This window comes from Colius striatus, chromosome 10 (assembly GCF_028858725.1).
Source record: "Colius striatus isolate bColStr4 chromosome 10, bColStr4.1.hap1, whole genome shotgun sequence".
In the NCBI taxonomy this organism is placed as follows: domain Eukaryota; kingdom Metazoa; phylum Chordata; class Aves; order Coliiformes; family Coliidae; genus Colius; species Colius striatus.
In genome coordinates, this window is record NC_084768.1 from 20,011,012 (window position 1) to 20,035,461 (window position 24,450).

The 24,450-nt window shown below is 52.8% G+C and overlaps 1 protein-coding gene across 1 annotated transcript in view; it reads left to right on the plus strand.

The window, feature by feature from the left end:
• Window positions 1-24,450, plus strand: part of ASTN1 (astrotactin 1) — a 51,145-nt gene that overhangs the window by 25,289 nt on the left and 1,406 nt on the right. The window contains exons 4-19 of the mRNA XM_062003574.1: window positions 1,550-1,696; window positions 2,145-2,252; window positions 3,361-3,510; window positions 4,404-4,571; window positions 5,654-5,738; window positions 13,559-13,633; window positions 14,108-14,245; window positions 14,566-14,716; window positions 15,398-15,564; window positions 15,769-15,963; window positions 16,243-16,370; window positions 18,562-18,666; window positions 18,838-19,026; window positions 22,261-22,529; window positions 22,743-22,876; window positions 23,517-23,668. Of these exons, the coding sequence (XP_061859558.1) occupies window positions 1,550-1,696; window positions 2,145-2,252; window positions 3,361-3,510; window positions 4,404-4,571; window positions 5,654-5,738; window positions 13,559-13,633; window positions 14,108-14,245; window positions 14,566-14,716; window positions 15,398-15,564; window positions 15,769-15,963; window positions 16,243-16,370; window positions 18,562-18,666; window positions 18,838-19,026; window positions 22,261-22,529; window positions 22,743-22,876; window positions 23,517-23,668 (2,361 nt within the window). The remainder of the gene's footprint in view (window positions 1-1,549; window positions 1,697-2,144; window positions 2,253-3,360; window positions 3,511-4,403; window positions 4,572-5,653; window positions 5,739-13,558; window positions 13,634-14,107; window positions 14,246-14,565; window positions 14,717-15,397; window positions 15,565-15,768; window positions 15,964-16,242; window positions 16,371-18,561; window positions 18,667-18,837; window positions 19,027-22,260; window positions 22,530-22,742; window positions 22,877-23,516; window positions 23,669-24,450) is intronic.

The window sequence follows — 24,450 nt, forward strand, 5'->3', positions numbered from 1 at the left end:
TCCATCATTCCAAACACATCTTTCCCCTGGAGTGTTTTCCCTGTTTCTCTGGGGTTTTGTGGCATGTGAGATGTTGGTGACACTCTGAAGGCACTTCCATTGCTGGGAGACCTTGCAGACAGTTGAAAGCAGGTCGGGCTGACTGGGATGTGGTTGGGACAATGCAGGCTGGATCTCTGAGGGGAAAGGCTGTGATCCCTGTGGCTTGATGGAGAACCAGAATGGTGTCCCCTCTGAGCTACCCTATGGTGACCTCCAGAATTCCCTTCTGTATCCCAGGGTTTCCCGTGTCTTTTTGGTTGGGATTTTTAGTAGCAAAATTATACTTGCCATCAGTGTGATCCAGAATTAATGCTTTCTTCTGATTACCAGCAGGGATTCTTTGTGGCCATATTACCAACTGAGACATCCAATTAGAGTGTTCTCAACTGAGACATGGTTTAGGAAGACCATGGTATAGTTCTAAATGCTCTCCAGGTGTTTTCTTCACAGACCTGGGTACACGGAAGTGTCCTGAGAGGCTGAATGTTAAATCTCAGCTTTTAGGTAGCTTGCTGGAGGTGCCAGTCCCCTTCAGCCTCTGAGGAGTGCACCGGGGGCAGCTTGGCCCACTGGCCAGGGCACCTTGATTGCCTCATGCAGATGCTGGAGATGGATCCAAGGACATCTCTCTCACCTCTCTTCTTTCAAATCTTTATTTCTTTATCCTGGTCCCTTTATCTTGACTGTCTTGAGAGCTGGGCAGAGAGGAACCTCATAAGGTTCAACAAGGGCAAGTCCTGCACCTAAAGAGGAACAAACCCATCCACCAGCACAGGCTGGGGGTGACCTGCTGGGGAGCAGCTTTGCAGAGAGGATCTGGGTGTTCTGGTGGGCAGCAAACTAAATATGAGCCAGAAATGTGCCCTTGTGGGCACAATGTCATTCTGGGATGCATCAAGAAGAGTATGGCCAGCAGATTGAGGGAGATTTTCCTTCTCCTCTACTCTGCCCTGATGAGGCCTCATCTGGAGTCTTGTGTCTAGTTCTGGGCTCCCCATCTCAAGAAGGACAGGGAACTGCTGGTGAAAAGCCAGCGCAGAGCTACCAAGATGATCAGGGGACTGGAAAATCTTCCTCATAAGGAAAGGCTGTGGGAACTGGGAATGTTTAGTCTAGAGAAGACTGAGGGGGGACCTAATCAAGGCTTATAAATATGTAAAGGATGGATGTTGAGAGGATGGGGCCAGTCTTTTTTCTGTGGTTCCCAGTGACAGGACAAGGGGTAACAGGCGCAAGCTGGAACACAGGAAGTTCCATCTGAACATGAGGATAAACATCTTTGGTGTTGAGGTGAGGGAGCCCTGGCACAGGGAGGGTGTGGAATCTCCTTCTCTGGAGGTTTCCAAACCCACCTGGACACGTTCCTGTGTGGCCTGATGGAGGGGAACCTGCTCTAGCAGGGGGTTGGATAGGGTGATCTCTGGAGGTGCCTTCCAACCCCCACCATTCTGTGATTCCTCGATTCTGTGATCCCTGAAAGATTTTGCTTTCGACTCTTCTTGCTCAGGGAGTGATAATGCCAAGCTGTCCCTGATGAACAAGTACAAGGACAACATCATTGCCACCAGCCCTGTGGACTCCAACCACCAGCAGGCCACACTGCTGTCACACACCTCCAGCAGCCAGCGCAAGCGCATCAACAACAAAGCTAGAGGTAGGGAGGAACCGGGGGAGGTTGAGGTGCTCTGGGCTTCCACTCACCCATGCTCCAGCAACTCACCATCTCCTGGGATGGAGAAATAGGGCTAGTTTAGTGCAAGAGCTTGGAAAGAAGCGTTTGAGTGGGGAGAATGAGAAACATTATCTGCAAGGATACAAATGGTGTTGAGTTTTGGGTTGGTTGGTTGGAAAGGTTCAGAGGGTGTTGGCCATGGTAGGTATTTTATGGTACCAGTGTGGCCACAGGGAAAAGTTGCAAGGTAATGGGCACTGTGGCAGGGGGCATGGCTGTGTGTGGTGGGAAGGGAAGAAGTTGCTGTGCCTGGCAGACAGGGCTCCTGGCTATCAAGGTGAGACTTGCCCTGCAGGGGTGATGTAAGATGTGGTGGCTCAGGGTGGTACGGTGCCAGCCCTGCTGTGACCACACTCAGTGTCCTCTGCAGCCGGCTCAGCATTTCTCAACCCCGAGGGAGACTCAGGGACGGAGGCAGACACCGACCCCCAGCTGACCTTCTACACAGACCCTTCGCGGAGCCGGAGGCGCAGCCGAGGTGGGTGTTGGTGCAGAGGTGGGCAGCTAGCCATGGCCCCTCTCGCCTTGTTTGCTGGTGCCTCTCTGGGTTCACAGGCTTTCCATCAGCAAGAGATGGAAGTGCAGGCGTGATGTGGGCTGCCGCGGGCAGGTACCGGTCCCTGCTCCCACAGCAGGCTGCTGCTGCTCTCCGGTGCAGCTTCTCAGCAGAGGATGAAATATATTCTGATTTTTTTGCTGGAGGCTTCTGCCAGGCTCTGGTGTGTATTAATGAGTAACATGCTTCAAAGGCTGGCCCATGAGCTCCTGTGCTGATGCCTGGCACGGTGCTGCTGCGGGTTTCCTCCAGCACCATGCATACATGAGCTGTATATGCAGCAGAGAGTGGGGAAAGGCTTGATTTCCAGGCTGGAGCCTCGCCCTGCACCATCCCTTTGGGATGTTTTCTCCTCTGAGAAGGAGAATTTGTGTCTGTTTTCCTTTGTTGAGACTTGTTTGCTGGATGGTGCCTTGTTTTTGTGTGAGTGGTGGGACTGGGAGCCATCTCCTTCATCCCCAGTGTCCCTGCCTGGGTGCTGGGAGACTGGTTCAGGCTTTGTCTCTGCAGGGAATTGCTCATCCCCCAGCCAGCTTTTACCATGAAGCTTCTTCAGCTGAGAGATTAAAAGTCAAAGACCTGCATACTCTGAGTAGTTAAGGCTCTCCTGTGCTTTTTCAAAGGTATCCAGGAAGCTGTTGTCATGGCAAAATTAACCCAAGAGAAGTGCTGAGAAGAAAGAGGAGGGGGAAGAGAAGGGATATTGCATTTACCTTTCTTCTCAATACCCCTGCTCTACTTTAAAGTTCTCCTGCTGCAAAGGTCTTGGTGTGCTGTGATGCAGGTGTGTGGGAGAGCCCAGGCTGCTGGGGCTTGGGGAGACCTCAGCTGCACCAGGCAGGAGGAAGAGTCTCTAGGCAAAGGCTGCTTCATTTTCCTGAAAATCCAAAGTGTCTCTGCTTGACTGGATTGATGATGGATTTCCAGGGGTCTGGACAGGGTCTCTACACCCTGAGACCTCCTGTCTGCACTCCATGGTCTTCCTGAGTCCCTCAGGTCTCAGGTTTGACTGTGCTTTTGTGTTTTGCAGTGGGATCTCCACGGAGCCCTGTGAACAAGACCACGCTGACCCTCATCAGTGTGACGAGCTGTGTCATCAGCCTGGTATGCTCTTCCCACATGAGCTGCCCCCTTGTTGTCAAGATCACTCTCCATGTCCCTGAGCACCTCATTGCTGATGGTGAGCACCCCATGGTCTTAGCCACCCCCTCTTGCCCCAGTCTGGAAACTGTAGTGGAGGGGAGGAGGGAATGATGGAGAGGAGAGATGCAGGATGGGTGCAGGATGGAGGGGAAAGGCGTAGGATGGAGGGTACAGGTGTATGACACAGAGGATGGGCATGAGTGTAGGGAATGAGCACAGGACAGAGGGGTTGGGTGAGGAACAAAGGTGATTGTTGTGGGATAGAGGGGACATGGGGTGCAGGATGGTGGGACAGGTATGAGACTGAGGGTACCAGTAGGGGAGTGAGGGATGGAGTGGTACAGGATGAAGAGGATAGGCACAGGACAGGGGAGACAGATGCAGGATGGAGATGGTTGTGGGATACAGGGGATAGACACAGGGGACAGGTGCAGGACTGAAAGGATGGAGGGGACAGAGATCCCATTGTGACATGGATGGGACAGGACAGGCATGGGATGGAGGGGGATGGGTATGGGATGGAATAGATGATCATGGGATGAAGGACAGGCATGGGACTGAAGGGACAGGTGTAAGATGGAGGTGGCCATTGTGGGACAGAGGGGACAGGCACAGGATGGAGGGAGCTGTCATAGGGTGGAGGAGACAGGCATGGGGTGGAGTGGAATGTCATAGGGCAGAGGGGATGGGTATGAGACAGAGGGATTCATTACAGAGGGTTGCTGTGGGACAGAGGGCCCTGTCTCAGGATGGGAAGAATGGACGAGGGATGGACAAGGGATAGAGGGATCCATCACTCAATAGAGGGGACCATCATGAGATGGAAGTGACCACCACAGGATGGAGGGATTCATTTTGGGATGCAGGGATCATCATGGGATGGAGGGGAGTGCAACAGGTTGCCGCTGCTGACTCCCATCTTGGCGGCAGGGAGCCGGTTCATCCTGCTGGAGGGGAGCCAGTTGGATGCCAGCGACTGGCTGAACCCGGCCCAGGTCGTCCTCTTCTCCCAGCAAAACTCCAGCGGGCCCTGGGCCCTGGATCTCTGTGCCCGGCGCCTCCTGGACCCCTGTGAGCATCAGTGTGACCCCGAGACTGGTAAGTAGTCAGGTGGTTGGGGTGGGTTTGGGAGCTCACCTCTGCCTGCTCAACCTGGCTTTGGGAAGATGCTTTCTCACCTTGCTGCACGTGTCAGGATGGATCTGCTGGGTGCCCAGGTGGCTGGGTTTGGTAAGGAAGCCTCATCCTCCCGTGTTCCTCATGTTGCAAAATCACAGAATCACAGAATGGGAGTGTTGGAAGTGACCTCTAAAGATCATCCAGTCCAACCCCCTGCCAAAGCAGGTTCACCTCAATCAGGGAGCACAGGAACATGTCCAGCAAGGTTTGAAAACCACCAGAGAAGGAGCCTTCACACCCTCCCTGCGCAGCCTGTGCCAGGGCTCCCTCACCTGAACAGGAAAGAAGTTTTCCCTTTTGTTTAAGTGGAACTTCATGTGTTCCAGATTGTGCCCATTACCCCTTGTCATGGCACTACAGAAAAAAGTGTCGCTCTATCCTCTTGATACCCACCCTGAGGTTGATGAGAACCTCCCTCAGTCTCCTCCAGGCTGAACAGCCCCAGTTCCCGCAGCCTGTACTCATAAGGAAGCTGTTCCTGTCCCCCGATCATCTTGGTAACCCTGCACTGGATTCTCCAGCAGTTCCTTATCTCTCCTGAGCTGGAGAGCCCAGAACTGGACACAGGACTCCAGATAAGGCCTCACCAGGGCAGAGTAGAGGAGGAGGAGGAATATCTCCCTCAACCTGCTGGCCACATTCCTCTTAATGCCCCCCAGGATGCCATTGGCCTTCTTGCTCTCAAGGGCACATTGCTGGCTCATGTTTAGTTTTCTGCCCAGCAGACCTCCCAAATCTCTCCCTGCAGAGCTGCTCTCCAGCAGGTCAATCCCCAGCCTGTACTGGTGCATGGCGTTTTTCCTCCTCAGATGAAAGACTCTGCACTTGCCTTTGTCGAACCTCATGAGACTCCTCTCTGCCCAGCTCTCACTGAATGGCAGCACAGCCTTTTGGTGAATCAGTCAGTCCTCTCAGTTTGGTATGATCAGCAAACTTGCTGAGGGTACACTCCATCTCTTCATCCAGGTCATTGATGAAGATGTCCTCCCTTCTCTCTGTAGGTGAATGTCTCTGCTACGAAGGTTACATGAAGGACCCTGTGCATAAGCACCTCTGCATCCGGAACGAGTGGGGAACAAACCAGGGGTGAGTGTGCCTGCAGCGTGGGCTTAGAGCCTCCTAACATGAGCTGCTGGACTTCAACAGCAGTGTAGCAGGGCTGTGGCAGGTCCTCTTGAGTGAAAAGGTTAAAAGCATCTCAGTGAATCGTAAGGTCAGCACGTGGCTGGGCTCTGCAGCAGATCTGTGGGAGGCAAGGATTTTTCTACTCTTTGAAATAATCAGAGATGATGTACAAGTGGCCATTGCTAGGTTTCAGAGTAGACACCCCTGGGAGAAGATCGAGGCTGCTCTTCTTCTCCTTGCAGGCACTCTCACTGACATCCTGTGCTTCATGGGGTGTTTGGTTTGGATGTGTGAGGCATCAGAGGAGGGCTGAGATTGAGTCCTCAGAGGAGGGTGGCTGTGGGACAGGGACACTCCATTGAAAACTGGGCAAATTCAATGCTTTGACACCATATCCCGAGTGAACAGAGCAGTTGTGCGGCCTTACATCCTTGAATGTACAAAGGGAAATATTTCTATGTTTCATCAGCAATTTGATGAGGGATCACAAACATATCCATTTCTCTATGACCCTTGGAGGATGCTCCACTGGGTCCTTAACACTCATGGGCCTGTGATGTTCCAATGGGGACTTCCAGGGAGGACTGGAGATAGTGTGCAGAAAGCCAAGACACCTCCAAACCAGAAGCACCACATGCAGCAGCACTTCCAACCGCCTTACTCCTCCCCTTGTGTGCATCTGTGGCAGTGGCAGCCCTGAGTGTGGCAGGACACCCTCTTTGAGGTCTTTAGTCTTCACAGCAGTAAGAGAAGATCATCAAAGGCTGAGTTGGAGGATGGCAGCCATGGGGGGCTGTTTGAACTGGGGCCTGGGGAGAGCACTGCTTCTCTGTCTCCAACCCCCTTCTATGGATTTTTCCAATTTAAAAGCAAATTAGCAATTAAATACAGTGTAGGGTACTGGCCGTTTGAGATGAGGACATCTGTCATTATGAGTGCCCTGAGCCAGGCTGGGGACAGGGTGATGCTCATGGGGATAAATGGCCCTGTGCTGGGGATGTGCTGAGTGGTGTGGTCAGAGTCACCAGACCACTGCGAGGCATCGCTGCCAGGGTGGAAAAATCCAGGCAGAAACGCAGCTCCCTGCCCTGCTCATCCCCAGGGGACAGGAATGTCCCCAGCTCCCCTGGTGCCCATCTGGTAAGGGGACGAGTGATGGGGACTGGGGCATGGGAGAGGGTATTCCCCCTGCCAGGGACTTGCCCGTTTTGGGATGTGTTGGGTTTAGGAGTGTCTCACAGTGGACTGGAAAGAGCTCACGGGTACCCACAAGCACATGTGGCTTTGATGTCAGCCTATGCTTCAGTCAGTGCTATCAGCATTGTGCTGAACCCAGCACCTTGCAAAAGGCAATTGAATGTCCATTGAAGCAGCTGGCAAAAATGGGTAAGCACAGGTGGGGAAGCATTTGCTTCCTTTCCCTCTGCTTTTCCCTTGCTCCTGGGTGTGTGACTGCAGCTTCACATGTTTCCTCTCACGCACGTCGCTCTTCTCTAGCTTCTTTCTTCCCGATTCAGCTGCTCCATCGTCTAAAGGGAAAGTGGAGAAAAAAATGCTTTCAAGTGAATTGGGAAGAAATATAGATGGTAACAAGCAGGAGAGAAGCCAAGATCAGGAAGGACAAATCTATTCCTGTAGCCCTCTGGATCTGGTCATAGGTCCAGACATACCTTTAGTCTGGGCAGTTTAGTCTCAGCAGTTTAGTTGTCAGCAATGCCAACCTGGAAGGTGCTCAGGACCCATTCCTTTCCTCTGAGGGTTTTAAAGCCACCTTTCAGACCAAGCTTCATCCTGATGGCCCCACAGGAGCCTTCCAAACTCATGCTTGAGCCTCTGCTCCCTCTTCTGCTTGTTCCTCCTACCTGGGCTGGGATACATGTCGTCTTGGGTCTCTTCTTACATATCAAAGTTGGCTATGATGAATCATACCCATCGTTTCCAACATACTGTTTTTTTGTTTAGGGCAGAGAAACCTAGCAGATCTGTTTCCCCAAGGTACAAAACAGCCCTGGACCATGGTGGGGCCATCCAGGTCCTTCTGCTCTTCTCTGGGCTCTTGGGAAAGCTCTGATGCTACAGTGTTGGGGCCTTTCATCACCCTTTGACAACTCCTTTCTCAAGCCATTTGAAACTGGAGTACTTTTGTGTTTCTTCCTTGAACTTGTCACATTTTTGTTTCAGGAAATGGTAGCAGCTGAAACCACACTTAACTGTCTTGCTTGCAACATCCACTATTTATAGGGGCTCTTGAAAATGTGTCCATGCTAAGCATCATGATGCTGAGGCCAGATTGATGTTTAATGAGGATTTTTTTCTGCTTGTGATCTGTTCCTGATGTCCAGGTGCTGCTTGGTGCATCTCTGCATGCAATGGCTTCCGATGGTGGAGGTCTCTTCTATCTATCCAAGATATCCCCTGTGACTCCTTGGCTTCCACAGAGTGAACCCTCTTTGGTCCAGCAGAACCAAGTTAACAGAGCCTGTTTCGCAGAAAAACTTTTAACTTTAACCTTGTCTTTACATTTTTTGGGGTGGAGGTTGAGCTGCCAGGCCACACTCTCTTTTGTTGCTCTCATCAGCTTGCTCCCAGCTCTGGCCTAACAAGATTGCCACAGGCAGTGTGTCTGCAAATCTACTCCTCTCTCCCCCAATCCCAAGGTGAGGCCAACTGTACCTGAATGATGTCTGATGTTTGTCTAATGTGCTCCTAACCATTTGGATATTGGAGCGATGTGCTGCAGCCAGGGGTAGCACAAGCCAAAGTGGCGAGTCAGTCCCCAGAGAAGCCACACTGGCTATTAGCAAAGGGGAGGTCAGCAAAGCAGGACCAGGGGGCTCTGCCAAACCCCTCGACATGTTTGGGAGCAACATGGTCTCCCTATGACCTCTCTTGTTTTCCCAGACTGGAAGTTTGATCTGGAAATTCGTTGCAAGCCTTTGATGTCGGTAGGTTTGCCACTGGTTTGGTTTTATTTACTGTGATTACAGGTCGACTCAGCGTCTGTTCGCTCAGCAGCATCTAATTTTGCTCATGAAGGCGAGCTCATCTTTGAACTTTATTGGCGATGGCAGGGAGGCTCTGTGTGTTGTGTGTATTTTGGTGCCCATGCTGAGATCCCTGCCTCCGTGGTACATCTTTTACCCAATGCAGCCCATCCCCAAATCTTCCTCAGTTTTTCAAAAACTAAGATCTTTTTGATCATGGGTAGCAGATACATTTGATCAGATGCTTTTTTCTTTTTTTCTTGTTTTTTTTTTTGTGCTGTTCCTCAGCAGTTTTAAACAAATCTGTCTGGTGCTGTTTGTGTGTTCACAGTCTGCCTTCCCACTTTGATATGCATTGTTAATTAGCTGCTTTTCGGCTCTTACTCTAAAGTTTCTGAGGTAGGATGCAGTTTCCAGCAATCCAACCAACACTACCTTGCTTTTGCTCATCAAACCAAATTCCTGCAGTTACTTCATGCTATGACTCGACCAAAAGTCAACTCAGCTCATTCTGCCTTTAATTAATAAACTGTTGCCTGCCCGTGTTTGTATTCCTTCATCTCAGCCCTTAGATCCAACATGTGATGACTTTGGCTTTCCCATCCCTACCTGCTCTTCTGGCCTGGGTACCCTTTTCAGACACTGTGGTGAGATTTAAGACAGTCTGCATTTAAGGGGTCTTTGTTCATGTGCCCCTTCAGCTCGTAATGGGTGTTACCCAGCATGGGGAGGTTTTAGGCTTGTTTAAGGCAATTTGGCAAATGCGACTGGCTGGATGCTCTCACCATCTTTGAGCAGTTGGCAGGCAGGAGCTACCCCAGCCCCATGCAGGGCAACTTACCCCCTTCTCCACCCTGCAGCCTTGCCGCCATTTTTTGCTGGCACAGGACCCGCATTTGTGCAACAGCCCATGCCCTGCTCACCCAACCTTCCCTCCCAGCTGTGCCTCTGCACACAGTTATCCCCCTCCCTGGCTGTGCATCTGCTCCTTCTGCCCCATCTCTGTGCACCAGGCACTCCCCACCCCACAGAAGAGCTGGGCTCACACTGAAGTGACAAAGACAGAACTTTTCCTGCTTGAAGTCTTTTTTTTTTTCCTTTTTCTCTCCCTCCCACCCCCTTTTTCTATCTATTTTTTTCCCCTCTGCCTCTCTCTATCCCCTGCTGTGTGCCTCGGCTTTGCGAGCTTGAAGGATAGCCAGATAAAAAGCTCCTCTTTCTTTCAGATCCTTTCACCAAACCACCCATCTGCCTTCTCCTCCCGCCCCATTCTCCTCGCAGATTTACGGGCAGCCCAGGGAGAAAGTGCAGACATTAGCATTTTTAATAAAGAGCTGCTTGGAAGGGATGGCAGGGGGTGGGGAAGTGGGAAGAGGAGAGGCATCAGCAGCTGAAGCCCAAGCAAAGCTCTTGCAAACCAAAGCAAAGTCAGGGAGGAGCTGGGATGGGCATTGCTGGCGACTGAAGTCAGCTGCCCAGTGCTCGTGTCACATCCACTCTCTGCTTGCCCTCCATGAAGGTGGAGTTGGGTCTTCTTGGATCCTGACATTGCTCATCATGGGGAGTGGGTCCTGGGGTTGCAGGAAGGGTGCAGACACAGGGGAGATGCTTCGGGGCTGTTCACCCTGGGTTCAAACTCCCAAGCAGCCAGCAAAGGGATATGCTGAGTGCATCTGTGCCACTGGCCTCCAGCATGCACTTGGAGCTGGTGCTCTCCTGCAGTGATGGGGGTGGGCATGACTGTCCTCATGCCATGCACTGGGTGGAAACGCCTGGGAGAAGAGGGCCTCAGGTAAGCAGCCATGAACTCACTTATTTCAGTGTGTAACAGCCAACCACCTTCTTATCCAGTGGCATTTCAGCCACACTCATGTGCAGCCACTTCTCAGTGCCTTCTGCACAGACCCTTTTGTGCAGCTCCTTTGACCTTCCTGCTGTCTATTCTCAAACTAACTGTTTCAGGTTGGTTCATCATGGTCATATCCTGCAGGAATCAGACTTTGATTCCTCATCCCACCCATCTTGTCTAGAAGAGCTTTGCAGGGAGAGAGGAGCAGCGGGAGCACAGTTCTCGATGCTAGAAGTCTGCCTGACCTTGTCACCTTGAGGCTGCAATTTGAGTGTGGCCAGGGTCCTATCTGGATTGGTCAGAGCATCACCAGCAGCAGCAGGTCTGGAGGGCTTAGCAGGTGTTTTAGGAACATCCACTCAAGGCCAGATCTGGAGCAAAGTGTAGCTGATGGTTCAGCTGGAAAAAGCAAAGAGGACTGAGATCATTCTGAGGGTGCACTGACAACGCTTTGGCCATGGGAATGTGCTGAGTGTGGGGAGTTTGCTGTTTCTCAGCTGCTCTGGTGTTCACTTCCTTTTGTTTCAAGTGCCTACCTGAGTGTCAAGGCTTGCAGTGAGCTGAGAGCTGTCATTTATGGCCCATTTAATCTAACCTGGTTGGATTAAAGCAGAGCTGCTTCTGATCAGCTCTGCTTTAATTTGTGAGCTCTGAAGATCATACAACCAAAACACCTGCCAAGAGCAACAAAAAACAGAGCAATGAGAGGTCTCCAGTGGTCATAGAAAATGGGGAGAGAGACAGCTACGTGAGTGCATGCTTGTGTGCATGGAAGAGGAAGGAGGGAGTGAAAGAGCAGCAGAGGCACAGGGGGCAAAAGGCAGTGATAGAGGAGATGAGATGTGCCAGGGGAAGAGATCTCTCCCCCTTCTCTGCAGCAGAAGGCACAAGTCAGCAAGGTTGCGTGGGTGGAAATGTTGGAGCTGAGCTCCTGGAAAGCTTTCTTGGAGATGAGGAATGATAAGTGCCTCTTGTTGAGCTGGAGGTCTTGTATGGAGACTGATTCGGGGTTTACCCACAGAAGGTACCATGTCCTCACAGACTCGATGGTGCCTGACAGCAGTGGTTGCCTCCTACCACATAGCTGAAGACTGAACATTCCTTTTAACGGGCCCTTTTTGACCTCAAGTTAGAGAAAGAATGCCACATTGTCCCCTCCTAGAGCATGGAAACCTCTTCTGCAGCTTGAAGCCATCATCACATGAATTTTAGCCATGGCAAAGTGCACCCTGAGTGGTTGCAACCATGTCCTTGCAGATTTGATGGTGCCTGGCTGCCCCCTGACATGTGGGCATGTAAGTACCTTTTAATGGGCCTTTTTTGACCCCAAGTTAGAGGCAAAGTGGGGCCACACGGTCCCTTCTTGGAGCATGGAAACTTATTCCACAGCTCAAAGCCATCATCACATGAATTTTAACCACAAGACATTGTACCTTGGGTGGATGCAACATGGTCTGGGTGCTGGTTTTCATCTCCCAGGCAGCTCCAAGCTCACAGACCGCATGTCCCGGCCGTGTTGGCACCGGCAGGGTGCCAGAGTTGCCGCCTGGCAGAGGTCTGGCAGCCACCATGCCTCTGCAGCGCCCGCCCTGGTGCCAAGCTCTGCTGCCAGCCAAGAGCGGCTTGTCAGAACCACATTTGCACCCAAGTCGACGAGGAACAATACCTTCCTTCTGCTTTTGTCCCCTGAGGAGCGAGGATAAAACCCATCTGCGTGAGCAGGAGGAGGCGGTGGCACGAAGCAGCGGCGGCGAGAGGCAGAGGAGCACAGCGCTCCGCGGCCACTGCTGACCTCATTCTGGGCAATCCGATCCGCGGGCTGAACGTAATCCCTCACTCCAGCCCGTGGCATCGCTGGACAATGGCTTTGTGTCCCGGCGAGAAAATGAGATGGCGTGCTCTAATCCTGCAATCAGGAGTTTAGATTTTCTTATATATATACATTTTAGTCTTTTTTTTTGTCCTTGGTGAAATAACTTCGGATTAGAAATTAAAGTGCTTGTGCAGGAGAGCTGTAATTGCCTCTGGAGAAAATCCCTGGGCTAGTCGGCAGCACCTGATACTCTCACCCTGAATTTTAACAGCAGCGATGCGGCAGAATGGAAAATCTCTTTCTCTGCCCAGCTTTGAGCTTTTGCAAAGGGGATTTGGAGCTTTAGAGTTTGGGAGTGGGGTTTGTGTTGCTTGATTGTGCTCATGTCTCTGTGCCTCCCCTTGCTTTGCCTCATCAACCTCCTCTGCAAGTGATGCTCTGCCAGTGGGGCTGTGCTGCTCGGGATGCAGGTGTCATGGTCACAGATGTCCCACTGAGGGGCACTGGCCACTGAATCATGGTTGCATGTTGCCCTGTGCTATCTTGGACAGCAGAGATTGAGGCCATCAGCTCTCCAGCCTCCTGCTTGGCTCCAAGATTCCAGCTTGTCTTCCAAAACCCTTTGCATAGTCCCACAGGGGCAGAGGCTTCCTCAGCTCCCCTCCTGAAACGTGAAGCCTATGGGGAATAAGGCAGGTGGTGAAGCTGTGGCCCCAGACCTAACATACTTCCTTGCAAAAGCCTTTCAGAAAGAGGGTTTAGCTGCATTTTGGTTTTGTTTTTGTAATTTGATATCTGTGACACAAGTGCCTAAAATGAGAACCAGATGGGCAATATTTGAGTATGCAGAAGTGTGAGGCTTATGGGTGCAGAGAGGACTGCGAAATAAAGGATGTAGTACAGCACTGACCCATTGACAGGTTGAGACTGGGGTGAAGATCTGGTGTTGTAGGAACCTCAACATTAAGATCTTGCATGCAGGACTATTTTATCACCTTGTCCTGGCTGGGTTTGAGTTGTCTCGTCCTAGGACCCCTCTGCACGTGAGCTGGGGTCTAAGCAGGGGAGGCATTTTGAGCTGTGAACAGCAGTGGGGATATGATGCTGGTATGATGCTCTTGGGTTTCTCTTCCAGCCCTTGGCCCTACACCATCTTCCAGCGTGGCTTTGACCTGGTGCTGGGTGAGCAGCCATCTGACAAGATTTTCCGGTAAGTGGTAAAGGCAACCTGCTTGGCACGTTTTTGGGGCTCAGAAATGTAACTCAAGACATACAGGCAGGCTGGTACTTCAACTGGCAGGGCTGAGCACGGCTGTCCTGTGCCACCTCCTGGGGATACATGAGCATGGCGGGGAAAGGTCCTACTACAGCTTGCACGTGGGATGCTGGATGCCCAGCAACCAGTTCCTCCTCCTCTTTCATGATGAGAGTGAGATTTATGCACTGAAGGAGAATTTCTACTGAAAAGGGAAGTGCCTTTCTTTTTTAGACTACCTAAATCACATGTGCTATTTGGGAATCATTTGGGTGCATTTGGAGGAGCTACCCTGCCTTACCCTGCTCAGATGAGCCTTTGCTCAGACTGGCATCCCTGCAGGGCAGAGGGGAGGTTCAAGGGCTTGTTTTTGGGTTGAGAGAGCCCTTCCTGGCTTGACATTTCCCTCTGTGCTGCTCTCCCTGTCAGATTCACCTACACCCTGGGTGAAGGCATGTGGCTACCACTGAGCAAGAGCTTCGTTATCCCACCAGCGGAGCTGGCCATCAACCCCTCTGCCAAGTGCAAGACTGACATGACGGTGATGGAGGATGCAGTGGAGGTCAGGTAGGTACGATGGTTTAGCAAGCATTTCAGTAGTTAAACTGTGTCCCTGCAGCGAGGGAACCAACTCAAAGGATGTGGGGATTGATGAGAGCCGGGATCCCCATGTTTTGCAGGCGGAGATTAGTATGTCCATTAACCTACCCCTCCTGCATCTCAGTAGCTCCTGTGTCCCTCTAAAACCTTGGCTGCCATTCAATTCTCTGTCAGCCCAAGGAAAACCTGAGCTCCAGAAGACCCAAGTGGCAGCTGTAGTTGTGCACGCGCTTGCCTCATCTCACCAGAGCAGTGAAACACCTCCCTCCTCCTCCTCCTCCTCGCAGGGAAGAGCTGATGACCTCCTCCTCCTTCGACAGCCTGGAGGTCCTCCTTGACTCCTTCGGCCCTGTCCGCGACTGCTCCCGGGACAATGGGGGCTGCAGCAAGAACTTCCGCTGCATCTCGGACCGCAAGCTGGACTCGACGGGTTGTGTGGTGCGTGGCAGGGCAGGGGAGGGCAGAGGGGAAAGGCCTGCACCCTTCCTCCCTTCCTCTTGCCTCACCATGGATATTTTGGGGATGGTTTGGCAACAGGAAGAGATGTTTATGGATGTGTGTCTCCTCCGTCCCTGCCCTTTCTGCACGCACAAGTGAGGGAGGGACAGCCCGTCTGCTTGGTGGCTCTCTGGGAGGCCCCACATTGCTCACACGTGTCTCCTGTCACCGCTGCAGCTGCTTTGCTGTGCAAGGAAAGCTTGTGACCCAAAATGGAGAGATTTGTGGGGCTGGGGCACCCTGCTACATTGCCACTGGGGCCAGGCATCAGAGTGACAGGGCTGTGAATGTGGGGCAAACAATGGAGTTTGGGAAGGACAACATTGCCTGTATGGTCACCAGAGCAAGGTGCCAGTGAGCAGGGTTGATGTCAGCACTTCACCTTGGTGGGAGGAGGCTTGGGGGACTCCCACCCCTGGGGCTGCACTCACTGGAGACAGAGGAGACAGGAAGTATGGCTGCAGCCATGAATGGTGTTGCCACCATCCATCCAGCAGCCTCTGAGCATTGCTCAGGCTGTAATTTGCAGTGGAGAGCAGTACCAGAGCACTGCCCTCTATCCCACTCCCAGGGACAGATTTCTTCCCTGGAGGCTTCACCTCTCACTTCCCCCCTCACCAGTGCCCAACGGGGCTGAGCCCCATGAAGGATGGGACAGGCTGCTACGACCGTCACGTTGGTGTGGACTGCTCAGATGGCTTCAACGGGGGCTGTGAACAGCTGTGCCTGCAGCAGATGGTCCCTCTGCCCGAGGATCCCCTGCTCTACAACATCCTCATGTTCTGCGGGTGGGTGCCCCACCAGCAGCCTGACCCCAGAGACACCCCTGAGGTGCTGCCGTACCTTGTGCTGTCACCCTGAGCTCATAAGGTTGGGTGGCTTGGGAGGGAGGTCTCCTCCGTTCCTGGTGGCCCTTGCTGGGGTGGCCTAGTTGCTTCAGTCCCTACCAGTGGGGACTGCAGCTGATGGTGGACCTCATATTGGCTTCCCAGGTGCATCGAGGACTACAAGCTGGGCACAGATGGACGGTCATGCCAGCTCATCTCAGAGTCGTGCCCTGAGGCTGGGGACTGCGGTGAGCCCCGTGAGCTGCCCATGAACCAGACGCTCTTTGGGGAGATCTTCTATGGCTACAACAACCACTCCAAGGAGGTGGCTGCGGGGCAGGTGCTCAAGGGGACATTCAGGTGAGTTGAAGATGTGGGGAGATGACCCCAGTAGCATCAGAAGCCTAAGGCTGGACCTCAGCAGGCTACCTGATCCATCCACTCTTGGCCAAGCTTTGCAGGAAATGGAGGGGCTGGTGGAGAGGCTGTACCTGAAGCTTTCCATTGAGAGTAGATGTCATTGTAACCTGTGCCCAGAGGAAAGGCTTGGTGCTGGGTGACTTTTTGGGGTGGTGGGTATGATCCCAGTCAGTTCTCCTGACTTCCAGCCCTGCCCTCATTTCTACAATTCAATTCTAGGCAGAACAACTTTGCCCGAGGCCTGGAGCAGCAGCTGCCAGATGGGCTGGTGGTGGCCACAGTGCCCCTGGAGAACCAGTGCCAAGAAGAGCTCTCTGACCCCACGCCTGACCCCGAGTTCCTCACTGGTGAGTCTGGCTGGCATGCCCAGGTTTGGCACCTGCTTCTCACAGGGGATGTATCTCTTGTGGGTTATGTCTAGTCTGGCTTCAGCATCTCATCCTCACCTGCAGCAAGAGCACTGCTAAGAGGAAGGCCTTCAGAATGAAGGACAGGGAGAAGCTGTAGACTAATTGTGTGGTGCAAAAGCTCCAGTGTCTGTTGGGTATTTGGGATATTTGAAAAAATATTTTCTTTTTTTAATCAAGGCAATCAAAAAGGTTTCCAAACATTTTTCATTTGATTTGCAGATCAGAAACCTCTTGCCAGTGCAACAAAGCCACAACCAAACCAAAATGTTTCGGTTTGTACTGACAGAGCATCATGGGCCCTGAGCAACAGGGTTATCATCAACTCCTAGATGACCTTCAAGGATTTACCTTTCTTCCACCAAGTTGCCAGCACTAAATAGCCTTTCTTCCCCTCAGTGTTTGTTACTGTTAGCTGGCAGAGGGCCCAAGGCAGTTACTAAATGAGGGATGGGGATAGTAAGGTGTTTTGGAAAGTGTCTGCAGGGTGATTTCATACAGAATGCTGTGCATTCACCCCATTTGGCAGAGCTGCCATGGGGGTTCTCAGGAGTGCTCATGTTTGATGAGTGCTGGTTGCTGTGACAGGGTGCACTGGCAATGCAATGAGGAGAGTGCTGGTAGGTCCAGGCAGGGCTGAGTTCCCCATTGGGAGCCACATTGGCAGGTTACCCCTGCACTCATGGGAGTGCTCAGCCCTGCCTGGAGCTGCTGGAGGACATTTGCCTCCCCATGAGGGTCTACTCTCTTTCCCACTGCATTGACATGGTTATAGGACACGATGTTCCATGATGTTGCAGTGTCAGCGTGCCTGGGACTCCACTGGCAATTATACTAGGGAGGCAGAAGCCAGTAAATGATCTTACCCATTTCCCACTGCTCTGCTGGCTCTTTGTGACTGATTAAGGCGAGGAAAAAAAAAAGAGGGGAAAGAAGTAAAATCTTCTCTGCTTGTCAGTAAGCAGATCTGGATATTGCTGTGAACACACGACAGGCAGAGCTGCTGAGTAAGGAAGGGCTGGTTTTGCATAAACACTTTGCAGGGAAGAGCAAGGCTTTGAAGCTGTTGGTAGCAGCCAGCACTGAAAGGAGAAGCACTGGAAGGCAAAGGATCTTATCCTCCTTATCCTTCATTTCTTGTTAGGGAAAGGAGGGATGCCTGTTGTTATCCTCCTGAACTCCTGCTGCGAGGCTGTTTGGCAGCAGGGTTTGCTGCTTTGCTGCCAAGTGCAGTTGTGCTGTGTTGGCTGTACGGCAGTGGAGCTGCCAGGGAGAAGGTGGCCGTGCCCCAGCATTCTCCTGTGGCACTCGAGGGGATGCTCTGGTCACCAAAGTCAAACCTGCGAGCACCCTTTAATTACCTTTGTGGGGCTTTGTCTGGGCTCAGTGGCCTCTCTGTCCTTCTGCTTATGGAAGCTGAGCTGCCATACATCTTGGCTTGTGCCTTGGGCAGGACAAAGCAGCCGCCCAGCCCTGGTCTCCGTGGTTTTGTGGCTCCTGTAACCTACAGATAAGTAACTGCAGGACAGGATATCTTTGCCTGGGGAAGGAGAAGCCTCAGGTGCTGCCAGCATTGCTGTAATGCCTCGAGGGAGCAGGGGCATTGACAGGCATGCGATTTCCCACCTCAGCTTGTGTCCCGCTCGGCCTGCTCCCGGCCAGAGGGGACCCAGGGCCTCTCGGTTAGCCACACTTGGGCACACGCGGTGTGACGGTGACTGTTTGCAGGCCTGCAAACACCTCATTAAAAGGCACAGCTCTCATTAGTGAAATAATTAGCACACCTGGGCATGTCTGGGGAGCAGGCGCCGGGAAGGAAGCAGGAGGCAATGCAGGAGGAGGCTCGTTATCTTCTGACGCAGAGTCCCGGACGGCAGGATGAAATGAGCCCACGTGTTTTCCTTCAAAGCCACGATTTTAATTGCCAGGGAGCAGCTGACCCTCAGCCCTGAACACCTCTCTGCCTTCCCGGGGGAGATGTGGTGTGTGCATAGCCTTTTCCCCCAGCTTCTTCCCACCCGACTGGCTGTGTTGCCCCAGGCAGAGCACGGGGGGGGGGGGCTGCAGCTGTCTCCATGGTGAGGCATCCCTGGGCAATGGTGCTGAGCCCTTCATGTCCTTTCTCTGACAGGGATGGTAAACTTCAGTGAAGTGTCCGGGTATCCCCTCTTGCAGCACTGGAAGGTGCAGTCTGTCATGTACCACGTCCGGCTCAACCAACTGACCATCTCCCAGTGTAAGCATGTGGGGCTGGGAGGAAGAAGGGGAAAAAGGGGTGGCAAGAGGGCACACAGCCTTCTGGCAGGTGATGGGCTCAGAGGCTGGTTGCCCATTGCAAGTGTGTAGGGAGGTAGCAAGGGCTTGGGGTTCTCTGGGATACAAGCATCTGCTCCCATCTCTTCCCCAGCCTTCAGCAACGCACTTCACTCTCTGGATGGGGCTACCTCCCGTGGAGATTTTGTGGCACTGCTGGACCAGTTTGGCAACCACTACATTCAGGAAGCGGTGTATGGCTTTGAAGAGTCCTGCTCCATCTGGTATCCCAACAGGCAGGTCCAGCGGCAGCTCTGGCTGGAGTACGAGGACATCAGCAAAGGTAAGAGCCCCTCTTGTCCCCAGGAAGAGTCCCCATGGCCACTCCATGGGAGCAGGAAGATGGATTTGCTTTTGGTGGAGCAGGGAAAGCATTCAGCCTGTCTCAAGGCTGATTCCCATCTCATCACTTTACTTACACCCCGCTCTTGTCCTCTTTGACTGCAGCAGGGGATAGTCCAGGCCAGAAAGGAAGATAAATATGCCCATCCCCAGGGAGATGAAAGATGAATGCACTAATCCCACCAAGCCATCCTGCCTGATTCTGGGCTTAACTGTTATTTGTCTTTAATCCTGTTCCTTCTTTCCTTTTGTCTCTGCCATATCTACTCTCTTCCACTCACGTCCCGCGGCCAGACTTTTCTCCCTCTAATGTGTTTTCTTCTCCGGGGCATTTACTGTCTGGAAACCAGTTATGAACTGGGAGATTTGCCATGGTGCAGAGGGCAGCTGACTCTGCTGCATCCCCTGCAGAGCCCTCCCTGTGGCATGGTGTGATGTGTCTCCAGGGGAAGAGGTTTTGTAGGGAGGTGATGGCGGGTTTGGATGCAAACTTTCCAAAAGCAGAGGTGGCCTAATACGTGCCCACTGCTGCATCTCACCAGGACCGCAGCATCTCCTCGTGCAAACTGCAGACCTTTTTCTCTTTTGCTGCCTGTGCTGAGGATGTTGGGTATCATCCCCCAGGCTTGGGCAGCAGGCAAGAGCCAGCTCCCGAGCCCAGACATGAGGGACGCCAAGCAGAGCAGCTGCTTTTCTTAAGTGACCTTGGTTTGCTGCCCTCTGCTCAGAAGCTCCCGGGTGCAGGCAGCCTGAGCTTGGAGCTCACAGGCACCATGGCTGCCACCTCTCTTCCATCATGAAGCTTCAGGATTCTCAGTATTGGCACTGGCCTATGGTGCTGCTCTTACTGTTCCCCAGCCGCAGAGATGTTTGGTTTCTCTCCAGGGCTCTTGTGTGAGAAAGGCTTCTTTCTGAGCCTGAGTCTGGATCCTGTGGACTCAGACCTCCTGGAGCCTGGACTTCATCCCAAGTCCACCTGTGAGAGTACAGACCCTGCTGCTGTCTTGCTGTGGGCTGTCTCCAGATGTAGCATCTTTCAATTGCAAGTACTTTTTTTTTTTTTCTCCTGCAATTTCCTCCCTTTTGATTTTCCTGCTTGGAGGCTTTTCAGGTCTGGCAGCCTCTTTCCACCCACAATATCACATTTCGGTTTCACTTTGGCACCTGCCACTTTCCCTCTTTTTCTTTTTGTTTGCAAACGTCAGGAGCTCGATATCGATTGAGAAATTGCAAGAGACAAATCGTTCCCTGGCTCTTCTGCCTTCCCTCGGTGCCTGCTAAGCTGCAATTCACAGCCAGCCCAAAGTGATCCATTTGCAGCTCGCTGGGGGAGCCGACCAATGCTCTTGTATCCCGGGTTTTTGTTTAGCAGCTTTGTTTTCTTTGCAGGAGTCTCGTGGATAGGCCCAGTTCTCAGCAAACCCTTGGAATAGGAGGATCTTCCCATTGAGCTGTGGCTCCCCATGGCAACTGGCCCATCCTAAGCCATTGCTGGCCAGGCCCTGTCCCTGCCCCAGGGGCGAGGCTTTGCCTGGGCATCCTTCAGCCTCCTCCCACCTTGCTGACCTGCCTTGGCCATCTGGGCCCTTCTTTCTTTGGTGCAGAGCCAGGGCTGTCCTTTGATGTGGCTTTGGGGTGAGTAGCACCATTGGCCTGCATGGTGAAGCCCACACTGCCAGGGCACGGCACTAATGAGCTGATCTTGCTTTTCTCACTACTACGACAGGATTTTTCCCCTTGTGTCAAAATATTTCCTTCTATGGGAGTGCTGGAGACAAGCCCACCACACACAGGCTCTGGCTCACTGCCCTGTGCAGCAGGGTCTCAGTGGCATCAGGCACCTTTGCTCAGAGCTGGGAAGAGTGTAGCCCGTGGCAAAGCTTTCCTGCTTTTGCTCTGTGATAGTGCTTTGTAAGCTAAGCCATTAGGGACAGACCCTGTTTCCTTGCCCAGATGCATCTTTGTCCACTTCCGTCATCCCCCAAGGCAATGCCAAGAGACAAGAGGAGCCAGGCTTGATGAAACTCCCATAAAGGGACTGCTCCCCATTTCCCTCCCTGCATGGGGACCCAATGCAGGAGGGATGGAGAGACTAGAGAGGGGCTTGGGGACTTTGTAGCCATCTCAGGAGCTTTCTGGGCATTTTGAGGCACTGGCAAGTCTTTCCTGCTCATTCTGGGCTCTTTGGTGCTGCTGGCTGCAGATTTTTGTGGATTGGACACTGACTTGGTGTTATTGCTGTGCACCCTGGTCTGACACTCATCCTATCTAGTCTCCAACATGCTCTGTCACATCAGCTTTGATGGGGGTCCTTGGAAACCGAGGGAGTCAAGAAAAAAAATGAGCTGTTGGACCAGAGAGGCTTTTGCAGCGTTTGGCTGGGGACTTTGGTGTGGTGTCAGCATGGGGGGAAGGTGCCCAAGCAGGTCCTTCATGAATCTCCAGACACATGAAGGAGACTCGATTTCATGGGGACCTGCTGCAACGGTGATCCCTCCCAGTATGAGGCAAAGGGCTGGGGAAACTGAGGCACGGGGCAGCAAAAGGACCTGTAATCACAGATTCACAGAATAATGGGGGTTGGAAGAGACCCCTAGACATTATCCAGGCCAACCCCCTGCTAAAGCAAGTCAACCTAGATCAGGTCACACAGGAGTGTGTCCAGACAGGTTTGGAAACCTCCAGAGAAGGAGCCTCCACACCCTCCCCGGGCAGCCTGTGCCAGGGCTCCCTCACCTCACAGCAACGAAGTTTTTCCTTGATTTTAAGTGCAAGTTTTCGTATTCTAGTTTGTGCCTCTTTATCCCTTGTCCTGTCTCTCGATATTACAGAAGGAACTGTCATCCCGTCCTCTCAACACTGACCCTTTAGGTACTTAGAAGTGTTAATGAGGTCTCCCCTCAGTCTTCTTCAGGATAACTAGCCCCAGAACTTGCAGCCTTTCCTGATAAGAAAGATGTTCCAGTCTCCTGATGCCAGGATGGTCTCTTCAGTCCTGATTCCTCCTCTGAAGGCCAGTGAGCTTTTAATCCCTACAGAGCAAACAGGGAGAATTTAAGGATCTCTGGGTGGCACTGCCTCTCTCCTGGTTGGAAGGCAGGGCTGTAGCCCCCTTGTATCCTCTTATCGATGGCTCTGAGCCCACCCTGGTGCTTCCTTTTTCCCCTTTCCCCAGGCAACTCCCCCTCGGATGAGTCGGAGGAGCGCGAGCGGGACCCCAAGGTGCTCACCTTCCCCGAATACATTGCCAGCCTCTCCGAGTCGGGAACCAAGCGCATGGCAGCCGGGGTGCGGATGGAGTGCCACAGCCGCGGGCGCTGCCCCTCCTCTTGCCCACTCTGCCACGTCCCCTCCAGTCCTGATGTGCCAGCAGAGCCCATCCTGCTGGAAGTCACCAAAGCAGCCCCCATCTACGAGCTGGTCACCAACAACCAGACCCAGCGGGTGAGGAGCCGCTTCCTGGGGGTGGTGGGGTGGGTGTGCAGGGGGCGACAGGACAACATCAGGGAGGTCTTTGAAGGCAACTCGTAGCATCCTCTCAAGCCATGGCAGTCCTTGTCCATTGGCCAGTCCTCCTTGACAGAGTGGATGGACCATGCTGAACCCACCAGAGGATGAATGACCTGCCTGGTGCTCACCCCTTCTTCTCTCTCCCAGCTCCTGCAGGAGGCCACCATGAGCTCGCTGTGGTGCTCAGGCAGTGGGGATGTCATTGAGGACTGGTGCCGCTGCGACTCAAGTGCCTTTGGGGCTGACGGGCTGCCCACCTGCGCACCTCTGCCGCACCCCATGTAGGTGTCCATGTGTGTCCAACCTGGCCTCTTGGTGTGAGTGTGGTAACAGGAGGTGGTGGGGCTCGAGTGGCTTTATTAGACAGGTTTGCAAGCAGATTGGGGACCTGGAAATCAGGCAGAGGGTGCAGAGATGGAGTATCTTTTCTAAATTCAACTGACAGCAAGTTTTTGGATCCATCCTGGTAGAGCAACCCTTGGGAAAGAGGCCTTTGGACCAGCATGATCAGAGCCAGGAGGGGTAGGGAAGGGGAAGTCACTTCTGTTGCTCTTTCCCATGGGCTAATGGCTTTGAAGCTCATTTGCTGTGAGTGTGTGATGCAAAAAGAGTGCCTGCATTCCACCTTACAAAAATTAGTCATGTCTGATGCATTTGCATATCGTCTGCAGCAGAGCAAGTGGCACTAGTGGGCACACTCACCCTGCCTTTTTCACTAGCCATGGGGACTAGCTGGAGAGGTTATCCTCGGCATCTCTCACATACTGTGTGCCTCAGCCTTGCACTTTTCCTGCCTTTTTAAGGCACAGAGCAGCAATGAGGCGATGATAGACATGGGTGAGAGTGAGCAGGGGTGTGTGGTGGGGACAGCTGTCAGACTTCACTCTCCTGAGATGCTGACTGGCTGGCATTGCTCCTCAGTCTGCGTCTCTCCACTGATCATGAGCCCAGCAGCACACTGGTGGTGCTGGAGTGGGGGCACTCAGAGCCCCCCATCGGGGTGCAGATCGTCGACTACCTCCTCCGCCAAGAGAAAGTCACAGACAGAATGGACCACTCCAAGGTGGAGACAGGTGAGTAAGGATTCCACTGGTTCTGGCTGGGGAGGGTGGGATGAAGATATTGGAGACGAGCCACTGTCTCCCTTTTTGCAAGGGGTGACTGGAACATATCCACTATCCTGTGGCAGAGAAAGCAGCCCCTCTCCTACCCACCATGCTGCAGAAGTAGCAGCTCCACACCATGGTGATGAGCCTTTCTGGAAAAGCTGCCTGGACAAAAAGGACCTGGTAGTGCTGATCAACAGCCATCTGAACATGAGCCAGCAGTGTGGCCAGGTAGCCAAGAAGGCCAATGACATCTTGGCCTGTATCATAAATAGTGTGGCCAGCAGGACCAGAGCAGTGATTGTCCCCTTGTACTTGGCACTGGTGAGGCTACATCTCAAATACTGTGTTCAGTTCTGGGCCCCTCCCTACAGGAAGAACACTGAGGGGCTGGAGTGTGTCCAGAGACAGGCAATGAAGCTGGTGAAGGATCTGGAGCATGTCTCATGAGGAACAGCTGAGGGAGCTGGGTGTGTTTAGCCTGGAGAAGAGGCTGAGAGGAGACATGATCACTCTCTACAACTGCCTGACAGGAGGTTGTAGTGAGATGGGGGGTCATTCTCCCGAGTAACAGGTGATAGGACAGGAGGAAATGGCCTAAGCTGCACCAGAAAAGGTTTAGATTGGACATCAGGAAGAACGTTTTCACCAACAGGGTTGTCAGACACTGTCTCATGCTATCCAGGGAGGCGGTAGAGTGCCCAACCTTGGAGATATTTAAAAGCCATGTAGCTGAGGTGCTGAGGGAC